We start from the raw sequence: 12,219 nt of genomic DNA, 5'->3' as shown, positions 1-12,219 counted from the left end.
GGATCTTGTGGCTGTTTTCACAAAGGTCCATTTAGGGTATCCACAGGCTGTAAGTGCCCCCTTCAGGTGGTTCTGTTCCTTCTCTCTGGCTTGGGCGCTTGTTGGTATGTTTTCCGCTCTGTGGTGTAGTGTTCTCATGGCCCCTAGCTTGTGCTCCAGTGGGTGGTGTGAATCGAAGAGTAGGTATTGGTCTGTGTGTGTGGGTTTTCTGTAAACACCAATCTTCAGGCTCCTGTCCTCTTCAATGTGTACAGCGCAGTCCAGGAAGGCCAAACTGTTGTTGTGAACATCTTCTCGTGTGAACTTGATGTTACTGTCCACAGAGTTGATGTGTTCTGTGAAGGCTTGCACTTCCTGGCTTTTAATTTTGACCCAGGTGTCGTCCACATATCTGTACCAGTGGCTCGGTGCTGTTCCTCTGAAGGAGTTGAGGGCTTTATTCTCCACTTCTTCCATGTAGATGTTTGCCACAATCGGGGATACCGGTGAGCCCATGGCACAGCCATGCTTCTGTCTGTAGAATCCACCGTTGTACTGGAAGTAGGTGGTGTTTAGACAGAGGTCGAGTAATTTGCAGATTTGGTCAGGGCTGAGGCTAGTTCTGATGTCCAGGGTGTTGTCTTGTGTTAGCCGTTTCCTAACGGTTTCTACTGCCTCTATGGTGGGGATGCAGGTGAACAAAGAAGTCACGTCATAGGATACCATGGTTTCATCTGGATCCAGTTTTAGTCCTCGAACTTTGTTTAAAAAGTCAGTAGAGTTTTGGACGTGGTGAGGCGTGTTTCCCACCAAGGGAGCTAAGATGGTGGAAATGTGTTTGGCAATGTTGTAGGTGACCGAGTTAATGCTGCTGATAATCGGCCTGAGTGGGGCTCCTTCTTTGTGTATCTTGGGTAGTCCATAAATGCATGGAATGGCTTCTCCAGGATACAAACGGTAATATTGTTCACGGGTGATGGTGTTGTCCTTCTGTAACTGTTGTAGACGTTCTGCTGGTTGGGTCTCGTCTCAGTGTCTCATACGTGTTTGTGTCCATTAGTAGTGTGTTGACTTTGTTCTGGTAGTCAGCTGTGTTAAGTACTACAGTCAGTCAGAACTGAAGAAGTCCTTTAGATGAGGGACGAAACGTCTTCCAGTATCTTCAACCAAGTCCAGTTTCCCTTGATTTTAACCTTCGTTGGATAACTATGACCTGGATGACAGAATCTTCTTAGACTGCTTGTGCACCCTTTTCTTCCACACTTAACTTTCTATGAATGTGCCTTGATACAGCACTTTGAGAAACTTCTTTTGCATTTACATTTTGAGGCTTTCCCTCCTTGTGGAGGGTGTCAATGATGGTTTTCTGCACAACTGTCAGGTTAGCAGTCTTCCCCATGATCAGACTGAGAGACCAATTAAAGGCTCAGGAACCCTTGGCAGGTGTTTTGGATTAATTAGCTGATTAGAGTGAGACACTTTAGGCCTACAATACTGAACCTTTTCACAATATTCTTTTCATAAGCTGTAAGCCATACTCATTGAAATTATATCAAATAAAGGCTTATATCTCACTTTGCATGTAATGAATCTATATAACATTAGTTTCACCTTTTAAGTTGAATTACTAAAACAAATGAACTTTCACACAACACAAATTTTTCAAGTTTCACCTGTAGATTTCTAGTGAAGTTATTGGCCTATCAGTAATCACTGAATTGACTGTTTAAAAATCTCAAACATGATTTATTGCTTTCTGGAAAAGCATTTACCCATAAAAACCTCATACTCACAACCACACTGCACCATATCCAGTCTACAATTAAGTTATTGCTTCATTAATATTTTGATGTTCATATTAATGAAGCATCATCCACTGCAAATGTTTTGCCATGCAGATACACTTGTTATAATTGAACTCCATTTATCTTAGTACCTTCCAATTTCAGCCCATTCCTTCATATGCAAACTTATACAATTGGCATGTGATGGTTACAGTACGCAGAGTATTTCAAGTCCTCCAGATCTATAATATTACCTAATATGGAAACATTTTACACCTGCCATTAGTTAATACTCTCATGACATTCATGATTACCTTTGTGTAAATAATCTGAGCCCAGCAGATGTTTTCCATTTTGTCACTGGAGTAAATTTCCTTTATAGCCAGTGGAAGGATTTGGCTTTGGACTTTGCTTAACGCAGCAAATGTACATTCACAGTACCTGTATTCATTAGAAAGTGTCACAACTTCCACTGGCTTTATCACTTCATCTTCAAATGATTACGCTAGAGTAACCACTACTAAAAGTGACCTTCAGTAAATATCAAATAAACCAACAGAACAAAATCTCAAGTGTAAAAAACACTGTTTTATTGTTGCCATGGTCAATAATTTAAGACCAATCAGAAGTGGCACCACCCCATTCAGTTGCCTGGGCAGTGGGGGCTGTGGACCAGTCCTCTGTAGCAGGCTGAGTACTCCAGTCCTCTGCAGGGGAAAGAAAACCATTTATTCAGAATTTTTTTTGGGGGGGGGGGGGACACCCACTACATGTTCATATATTTGAGATTCTATACAAACTTACCAGAAAAGACTTCGCCTGTCTTTGCAACAGCTGGAGCAGCTGGAATAAAGTCAAACATTTGAGTGCCCAATAAAGTACAACACAACAATTTGCAGTTCTATCAAAATAAAGAGTAGTTCTTACGTGCAGGGAACTGCTGGATGGGAACAGATGGCACAGCTACACCCTCTGACCAGTCAGCCACCTCAGGTTGGGTAAACTCAGCCGCAGGGGCGCTCCATTCACCCTGGAACTCCTCCTTTCCAACAGCCTTCTCAGCTGCAGCCTGCTCCTCCTTCTCAATCTGCATTAAAAAGATGTGCATTAGGTGCAAATCAAATCACACCACAATCTGAAGCCACTGCACATTTTGAGGTGAACCACATTTATCTTACCTCTTCAGGGTCCCTGTAGAAGTACAGATCAGGCATGACCTCCCATGGGTGCTCCCTGGAGATTGTTCCCCTCATCCTTAGAACCTCCCTGGCCAACATCCACCACATCAGACCGACAGAGTGGTGACCCTGAAATAGTCAGAAGAGGATATTTAACATTAAAATACACAATTACTAAATGTTTAATATCCAGAGGCCTCAAGATCCTCAAAACAGTTGACTTTGTGGCAAGGCCTCTACGCCCACATCCCCATGTGGCTCAGAGATGGGGGGATGAGGCCAAGCATTTTTATTTAGCACACATCCTACACCCTGCACCGCACAGTCAGGACAGCGCCGGGCTCTAACAGTGTGCAAGATGCAAGTTGTCAGGATTAGTAAATGTTTCATTCTTTCAAGTGGTCTCACCTTGTTGTTACAGGGGATGGCAATGTCCACATATCTCAGCGGGGAGTCAGTGTTGCACAGGGCAATGGTGGGGATGTTGACGTAGGAAGCCTCAGTTAGTGGCTGATGGTCAGCACGAGGGTCAGTCACAATCAGGAGACGGGGCTCCCTGAAAGCTGCCTGGATCTGATTGGTGAATGTACCAGGGGTGAAGCGACCGTGGAAGGTGGTGGCACCGGTGGCAGAGGCGAACTTTAGCACAGCTCTCTAAAGTGGCCAGAACAAACAAGTTATACTCAAGATCTCAGTGAAATTACTAATTTATCTGATAAATTGAACTGTGGCTCAGGTCACTATCAAACCCCAGTCATGGGACGACAGTCCTCATGGTGTTAGCGAAAACCCGGCCGGCTCACTCTTGCACACTTCCGACACCTGAACACCGACGTCGGTGCCCGGCTTTAACAGAGTGCGTATCATAGCTCAAATAATACCACTGTAAACCCACTGTCCAGAACAGCAGTGACTCAGTGCAACAGAGCATCAATTTACGCAGCCATCCGTTTTAACTTTACCTGTCCAGTGTTCCTGGAAGAGATGACGCAAACGTCAGCCGGGTTTTCAATGGCAACAATGGCCCTGGCAGCGAGCAACAGCTTCTCCCAGGTCTTCTTCAGGTTGATGATGTACACACCTGGTGTGCACGAAGACAAATTCTTACTTCAATCACCATATAAAACCTTTAACAGCATCGCCATGGTGGGGGGAGCATTTCCACTCACCGTCACTTTTTCTCTTGTAGACATACTGATCCATCTGGAAGTCTAAGTTGGTGCCTCCCAGGTGGGTCCCTGCAGCCAGGAACTTCAGCACATCCTCCTCCTTCATTTGAAGGACATCCAGACCTCCGGACATCGTGACCACTTTCCCTGCGTTACGAGTTAGATGGGAGAGCTGGGAAAACAGGACGACAAGCATTGGTCAGGAAACCACCAGCTCGTGTCAAGTCGGCCCATATTCTGACATCATGATCATTATTGATAGATTGTTTTAATTTAAATTTATGAGTCTTGCAAAAAGGACACTCATGCAGCACAGGAGGCATTAACGACAGGCATCCGGGTAACAGAGGCCTTTAAGAGAATAACCACAATTCAAACCATGTGTGGACCCACTTGGTCTTTTACAGATTTAATAACATTTGTCACCATTTCCTCTAGGTAAGCTGCGACCATTAAGTCAAACCCGCTTTTTAGAGTCGGGCGCGAGGGGAACACCGCGAGATGAGCGCGTGTCAATGGCTAGCAAGTTAGCTAACATGTTAGCATTATCTGCTTTAGGATAAATTCACACGATATCGGCGCGACAAACAGGATTTATGTTGTCTCGCTGTGTGCTTTACGGTTAGTCTATCATTACATCGTGCTCTTTGCGATATTTAAAGATGTATTACAATTGAATAACGCATTTTTAAACTCACCACGAAACAACGCCGTATGGAAGTCTGACCACACGGTGAAAAGAGGACGCTGGGAGGAAATGACGTGATATAAATACCAAATTTCCAGGCGTGTGATTGGTTGGTTATTGTGAACGGGCGAGTGTAGTTCTGCAGGTTCGCCACTAGATGGGGTTCATCTACATGTCTACGAGGTTTACGCCATGTCCTGTAATGATGGTAGCAGAGGTAACCAGAGGTTGGACCGCGGGTCGGATGGGTATCCCATATTAAGACAATGGAGATGGAAAGACCATATTAAGACAATGCTGAGACGCTGAGTTCTGACCCGTGTTGCAACCAGCTATATTTGCTCGAGATAAAGAGTTCCAGGCAAAGGGAACATAATATGTACACAATGCCACAGTCAGTTGAGAAATAATTTTAGTGAAACTGAAACGCGTCTTATGTCCATAAAGTTATTATACTATAATCCTAAAAGAACACTTTAGATTTTAATAACGTCAAAGGAAAGACTCCCAGGCAGATAAGTAGGACATGGCAATGATGTGTTGATTCAAAACTCAGATTTGGGTTAATGTCAAGGACATTAGAGGCGATGGATCTTACAAATGAGGATAAAAAAAAGGGAGTGGTATAAAATGTTTTGGAGCTGTTTTCTGGGGGAAATCCAGGTTGTCAACACATTCAGTCTTTTTGGTCAGTGACCCTGAAGTACTTCAGAATAGATTTATTATTATCCCTCAAGGCAAAGACATTGGCTGCACGTCATTTTGTATTCAAACTATGCCCCATACTTCTGACACAAATTCGCACACAGCTTGTTAAAATGATGAGGCGCCTATTGTCAAGAAGTTTAGAAGACAAATATTATTCTTCCAAAATCTCCTATTATTTACATAAGGTTTGTGTGTCTGATGAAGTGAAAAGACAATATCTGGAGACTAAATCCAATCAAAAGTAAAAGGAATGAGTCTTTCTCAAGTATTGTAGTTGTATATGTATCTGATCTTTAACGAATACTTAACTAGGCTATTTTAGTAGATAGCTCCCCCTAAATATCTTAATGTCTTACTTTAGCCTGACAATCCTGCACATGTCCTATTTGATATAATGTCACCACACCCCCTGTACTGCTTATCTCTTTCTCACAGTGCTGTGATAAGTCTTTGGCCTTTATGTTCTGGCAGTCCACTGTGATATGCTGAGCAATATGTCTTTCTAATCTCTTTGACAGTTTTACAGAGTCAGCCATTGTTTTATATTCTGTCCATTAATAAGAGAAAAGTAACAAAGTTCATATAGTGCAGTTTGGGTACCTGAACTTGAGTTTTTAAGTCAGAAACATCCACCAAAAGTAGTTATCAATTCTGCTATTGGTCCTTTCCACCACTGCTAACTAAATAAGCAAAGATAACCAAAAATATCTATATTGTGTCTCTGGCTGCCTATTTCTGCTTCTGCACGCAAGGAGGACGCATGTGAAACGCAGTGTTGAAATAAGCTTGTTAAGTCTGCCGGGGGCCAAGAATTCATATTCATATTTGCACTACAATATTACTGAGGTTAGCCAGGATTCAGGCACCAATGTGAGGCTGTCACTTCCCGTTGAATCAATTGACAGTAAAAATATGGGTACACAAAAATTAATCTTTCACATGAGTATATTGTACAGTGCTTTATTTTCTTAAACATCCTTAAGAAGGTAGCATATTTAAGTTACAATGGTAAACAACAAATATTTAAAAAAATGTTACATTTTAAAGGCAGATGAATATACCAAGTAAAAATTGCATGCATATATTATTTCGTTTTACAAATAATATAGCAATATGAATAACATTGTTATTAGAAAGGTATTTAATTGCCTCTACAGCTTTCAAAGCGTGTCTTGACAGAACTGATGGGGTTAAAGTGCATTACAGAAGTCCGAGCTGTATCTGGGACACTGTCTTGAGTAATTATGGATTGCACCACTGCAGGAGAGGCAGGAATTCCCACTGAGGCATTTTGAAAACGTAAAAAATCTCAATGATTGACAGATTTCAAATACTCATTAAGGATCAGATTTTTTTAACAACTTGTAGTGCAATACAGAACATCACAGCATACCTATATGAAATATTTTCTTCAGAGTTACTAAACACAGGCCAAAAATCTGGTTCCTGAACTTCAGCCATAACCCAGGAAAGCACATTCTCCATACCACTCTTGTAATATGTGTCCAGTCTTCATCTCTTGTTGCAGTGACATATGTAAAGCCACTGAAAGCCTTTGACACTTATGAGCAAAACAAGATTAGGTGAATCTCTACTGTAGCCTTTCCTTTCATGCTCGTTACCGTCTTCACACTGTGACTTGACTTTTATCTCTTCCATCTTTTGCAAGTTTTTCATCAACCCCCTTCAAGACTTTAATCCGAAACGGGCCATCATCTGCTCGTACACCGTCCATGCCATGGCGGCCATCATGGTCCTCCTCAGTGCCCGTGGAACTGCCCCTCTTAAGAACCCCTGGAGTCCATGTTCCTGAGCGAGAGAGGACAAGGTGGAAAAATAAAGACAGGCGCCACATTTAATCATTAATAGTATTGCACAGTTGGTCTGTTCAACTGGATTTCCCCAAATGCAACTGATGCTGGTCATGAAATCCTGAAGAGCAAGATAATAAAGCATAACACATATTTTGACCCGACTATGTAAAAGAGGAGTGAGCTAGTTACCGTATAGATGTATCTGACAGCCTCCGCTGTCCTCAGCTGTGGATTCACTTGGACGTGTGTTTTAACCACATCAGCAGGCTGCGTGATCAGGGAGGCCAATACACCCGCCAGGATCCCACAGCTAAAGTTAGCCAGGGGGGCGGAAGCAGACGTGCTGATTTCTTGAGGGAAGATGGACATTAGGTATTTAATTGTAATAGATATTAAAAACAATTACTATTTAGTTTCAGGCTTTTAAATGTAAAGAAAAAATACAGCTTAAAACGAGACCAACAGCTACTGTTTTTTTGTGTCAATTATAACATGCTGCTGGTTATTCCTGAAGGGCCTCTTGTGTGTACCTTTTGGCAACGAGGCCTTGGTCTGGCTGTAGAACATGACGTAGATACCAGAGAAAGGAACATCTCTGAGGAGGGTGGCTATCAGGCCAGAGAACAGAGCTGCAGGACCTTCAGCCTGACACACACTGCGCAGAGCCCCGATCACACTCCCATAGCTGTACCTGCCGCACTGAATCACAAAACACACATTTAGTTTAGTTTAATACGCACATAACACATTTGTTCAAATACAGACAACACACAAAACTAAAAACATATTGTGCATTGTAGCATCTCTGCAGAAAGCTTCTTTAAATACAGACTGCTGTTTGCATTGGCGTACAAAAATAGAAAGTATCTGTATAATATTGATAATTCAATAACCATCTCAAACTCCCAATCAAATGTTTCAATTGAATGAAAAAAATACTGTAAGACATGCTGGTGACAAAAAGGTTGAGAACTACTAGTTGAAGTTATAGTATTGCAGCATTCAGGGAAAATCTATTTCTCATGAACTGTGATAACAACACACACATACGCACGCACAGGTCTGCCTGTGCTTACTTCAAAGCGTGTCTTGATGACAGTGACCGGCAGCATGAAGACCCCTGCCACAGTCCGGGCCCCGCCTCCCAGCAACACGGCCTCCATGGCCCCCGGCCTGCCGTCCTGGAAGAAGTGCTGCTTTAGAGAGTAGTAGGTGCTGAAGTAGATCCCCACTCCTGGGATGGTCCGGACAAAGGACTAGAGGAGCAGATGGACGAGAGAGCAGAATGAGAAAAGGGGAACTCTGAAGCTGGTGAATTTGTTCACTTTTTTGGATACACAAAGAAGGGAGAGACAGAATTAAGAGGTTCTAACCGGTGAAATTCCTTTCCACAGTCCAAGAAGCCTCTCCGTCCGCACCACGCTCTGGAGCACAGCCACCATCCCCACTCTGCCCGAACTGAAAAGGTCGTCGATGGTAAATAATCAATACTGCGTTAATGTGTGATATAAGATTTAGCTGAGGCAAACCTTTCTTTTGTGTTCATCCAGTCAATATTGCAGTCAGGGGTCACAAGGCAGCTAGTGATACTGATAACTCTGTGTGTGTGTGTGTGTGTGTGTGTGTGTGTGTGTGTGTGTGTACAGACTCACCCAGGCTGCTTGCCACTCTGCAAAGTCTGCAGACGGGTCTTGACCAGGTCGAGAGGTTGGAAAAGCAGTGTGGAGCAGGTCCCACTGAGGGAGCCGCACATGAAGGCTTTGATAGCTGGGTGAGCCTGAGGGGAGGAGGGGGTGAGAAGTGAAAGAGAGGGAGAATTTAATGAAAGCTTGACAGGAGGTAGCTAATAATCACTTGATTTACAGCATTAGCACTGTGTGCTAAAATTGTGCTACAATTACATGCTGTAGTAGTGATACCATCAGTGAGTCAAGTATCTGTTTTCCAAATAAATGTTTGTGTCCTAAAATTACAAAAATTACTAAAGTATTGGTTCTTTGAGGGTGTTACACCACTGTTGTTTTTGCTGTGATGCAAGCATATTTTTACAATCAGAATATTATATAAAAATATTTACAACACAGGTTAAAATAACCTTTTAAATCTAGATTACATTGTGCTTGACACTGAAATTTTAACTCCATGTTGCTTTGTTATTCATACTCAGTCCCCCCTCCCAAATCACTTAATCTGCAGCTCTACAACCACATCTGGACTCCCGGCGGTCAGAAAAAGGAGGCTAAAGTTAGTCATCAGTATGTCAGAACAGTTTTATCGGACAGACAGGGTGCCCTGATCTCGAGAAAAGGCTCAACGACAAGGATGACCCTTATGTTTAAACCTCATCACTTAAATATCAGGTTCACAAAAGTGTACATAATTGTTCCGGCTGAAAAACTCACCAGTGAGAGTTCCATAGCTCTTCAGCACGATGTCTACTTTTTTTTGCCCAACCCAAAAACTCTTCTGTTTTTCCTCCTTTGTCAGTCTTTCACTCCTGTAGTGCTGAAATGAAAAAAAAGAGGCACAATGAGAAGTGGCCTCTCAGTGATGGGGTTTCTCGCTGATGATGGAGCATGTGCACAGTCCTGCTGTCTGGGTCAGGCTGCAATGATTACACACACACACACACACACACAGCAGGCTAAATATTACTTGTCACCTGATGGACACTGTGTCCCCTATTTGTGACCACCCAACACACAGCTATTCATTAACTAACCAAAGATCACTGCGCTGCATATTAGGATGTCCTGGTGCCTGTTTTGAGTGAATTTGAACACACAATGAACTAATGTAGTGTGTGTGTGTGTGTGTGTATGTGTAGAAAGCATGAGCACTGGAGTTATCTGGCTAAGGATGGAGTCAGCACAGGGTGGGGGGGTTCTCTTGTCTGAGCAATGTCTTGGTTTGTTGTCTCCAGACAGATGTTTGTGGGGTTTAATCCCACACCTGCACTTTTGGTGTATACTTCAGTAAGACTCCATGAAGAATAGAAGATAAAAGGAAATGAAAGGTGTGAAGTGGCTGGCAGACATTGCCTAACAACACCAATATCATTTAATACATTCATTTTGTTCTGCTGTTGAAATGTTACACAGCTTGATATATTATTATTATTTATATTATTAGTAAGTTATATAACGTCCTTACCCTCTCTAACCTGCCTCCTCAAATCTTATGGGGAGACTGACATCACGAGTCTGAAGCCGTTGGTCAGCTACTAGGATAACTGAGTAATTTTCAAAAGGGTCCAATAAACCAAAAGGACACGGTGAGGGTTGTTATTAAAAGGTGCAGTCTTCTTCTTGTGGCAGGGCAGCGGCTCCGCACCTTACTGTTCTGTCGCAGTCAAGTTTCCTCTCCGTCGAGGGTCCGAGAAACAGCAGCAGCCACGTTAATGAACGCGAGTTCTTCTGAGCGACACACCAGGACCTCGGCCGTCACAGGAGCTTTATGCTGTAACGTGAAGGATGGTCCAGTGGGCGTCTCACTGAAAAGTTAACCGGCCGGGTCCTGTTTGACGACGCGGCGTGACGCCACAGCCCCGGAGCTGCTGGCTCCTGATAGGTCAACCAGCTGACCGGGACGTGATTATGAAACTTGGTTACTCTTTCTCAAAAACTCAATTTAGGCAGAACAAATGTGTGTTTAGTCGATTACAAAACTTCACCCACAAAGTGAGGATGAGACTGATAGATAACTGTAAATATCCCAAATAGCTTGATATTCAGAAGTGAAGAAACTATTTCAATTCTGTACCCGAGGTAATGTAAACACTACCACCAAAATGACTGTATTATAAGTAAAAGACAACATTTTACTTCAGTAAAATAATCGTTATAAGCGAAATGTAAATGTACTAAAATTAAAAAAGTTAAAAAAAAAACTCATAAAGCAGCACTTAGAGCTATAACTATCATACTATTGTATTAGCATTATAGACACACTACATGTGTGTGGTTTTCAAGTGAAAAATAAATATTTATATTTAATATTGAAATAGCAGGTGGAGGTGTCAATTAGGCTAAATGTAGGTGTAAAAAGTAGCCTACGACTTTCTCCCGAGATCCAGGGTAGTAGAACTATTAAATAATTATTAAAGTAAGCAGAAAATACTTACCATATTTAAAGCTGTTCTATCCATATTTGAATTACAGATGCCATTCTAGTAACAGAACAAATATTTTATAAACAATAAAAACGCTGTATCAAGGCATCATGGTTAAAGTGAAGGCTGTCTTATAACACAAACATGCAAGAAACAAAATACTACGAACAAGACTTCTCACCCACATTTCCCATCCTCGTTTACTTTATTTTACTACTACTCCACAGTGAAACCGGTCCTGGCCGGATTGTGCTTGTCGTGTCCCTTTTTGAAAACCCTGACTGCCCTCTGCTGGTGACACATCGTTGAATAAACTTAGGTCTAGAAGGTCAAGTTCTGGACTTCAAACCTGATGTTACTCCACCCCTCAAATGATTGAGCTTAAAACCACCTGTAAATAAAACAACAGTATAAAACAATTATTTTTTAAAAACCCACAGGAAGTCGACATGTAGCCTAGTTGCTAAGAAAGCCTCTTTAATTGCAATAATACCAACATTTCACAACATGATTTCCATTCCAGAAATGCAGACATAAACGTTGCAGAAGAATTGTTGGAGATGCAGTTGTTTTTTTCGAAAGAGTGATCCTAATCTGAGCTCTTATTCTTAAGTAACAACACGTTCCTCTCACTTCCCAGCAGTGTGAGCCAAAAGCCCCCTGAGCACAGCCTGTGAGGGGTTTATATCATCCTGACGAGTACAATCCTGTGAGTAGAAATGGACTAACGAGCACAGGGACGACCAGGAAGCCGCCGTGCAGGGCTCGTGATGCTCTTAGGCATTAAC

At 42.4% G+C, this 12,219-nt stretch overlaps 2 protein-coding genes across 5 annotated transcripts; both read right to left on the bottom strand.

The window, feature by feature from the left end:
* Nucleotides 1-2,331: 2,331 nt before the first annotated feature.
* Nucleotides 2,332-4,953, bottom strand: rpsa (ribosomal protein SA). Its single transcript, XM_046031489.1, has 8 exons — nucleotides 4,809-4,953; nucleotides 4,111-4,282; nucleotides 3,904-4,022; nucleotides 3,350-3,595; nucleotides 2,942-3,070; nucleotides 2,691-2,850; nucleotides 2,568-2,606; nucleotides 2,332-2,470 (listed from the first exon to the last, which is right to left on the bottom strand). The coding sequence occupies exons 2-8, from the start codon at nucleotides 4,241-4,243 to the stop codon at nucleotides 2,376-2,378; spliced, it is 921 nt and encodes a 306-aa protein (XP_045887445.1). The 5' UTR covers nucleotides 4,244-4,282; nucleotides 4,809-4,953; the 3' UTR covers nucleotides 2,332-2,375.
* A 1,497-nt stretch (nucleotides 4,954-6,450) lies between these two features.
* LOC123962732 (mitochondrial glycine transporter A-like) lies at nucleotides 6,451-11,571 on the bottom strand. Of its 4 annotated transcripts, none has more exons than XM_046039007.1 (9): nucleotides 11,444-11,571; nucleotides 10,474-10,899; nucleotides 9,723-9,825; nucleotides 8,973-9,097; nucleotides 8,694-8,778; nucleotides 8,397-8,576; nucleotides 7,851-8,019; nucleotides 7,510-7,670; nucleotides 6,451-7,315 (listed from the first exon to the last, which is right to left on the bottom strand). In XM_046039007.1, the coding sequence occupies exons 3-9, from the start codon at nucleotides 9,735-9,737 to the stop codon at nucleotides 7,193-7,195; spliced, it is 858 nt and encodes a 285-aa protein (XP_045894963.1). In that variant the 5' UTR covers nucleotides 9,738-9,825; nucleotides 10,474-10,899; nucleotides 11,444-11,571; the 3' UTR covers nucleotides 6,451-7,192. The 4 variants fall into 4 exon arrangements, with proteins under 4 accessions (XP_045894963.1, XP_045894986.1, XP_045894979.1 ...); XM_046039030.1 differs by having other exon boundaries at nucleotides 10,654-10,899; XM_046039023.1 differs by lacking the exon at nucleotides 10,474-10,899 and having other exon boundaries at nucleotides 11,444-11,542.
* Nucleotides 11,572-12,219: the final 648 nt, after the last annotated feature.

This window comes from Micropterus dolomieu, linkage group LG02, assembly GCF_021292245.1.
Source record: "Micropterus dolomieu isolate WLL.071019.BEF.003 ecotype Adirondacks linkage group LG02, ASM2129224v1, whole genome shotgun sequence".
NCBI lineage: Eukaryota > Metazoa > Chordata > Actinopteri > Centrarchiformes > Centrarchidae > Micropterus > Micropterus dolomieu.
Note: the sequence above shows the minus strand (reverse complement) of the source record. Positions and strands in the feature narration are given on the sequence as shown.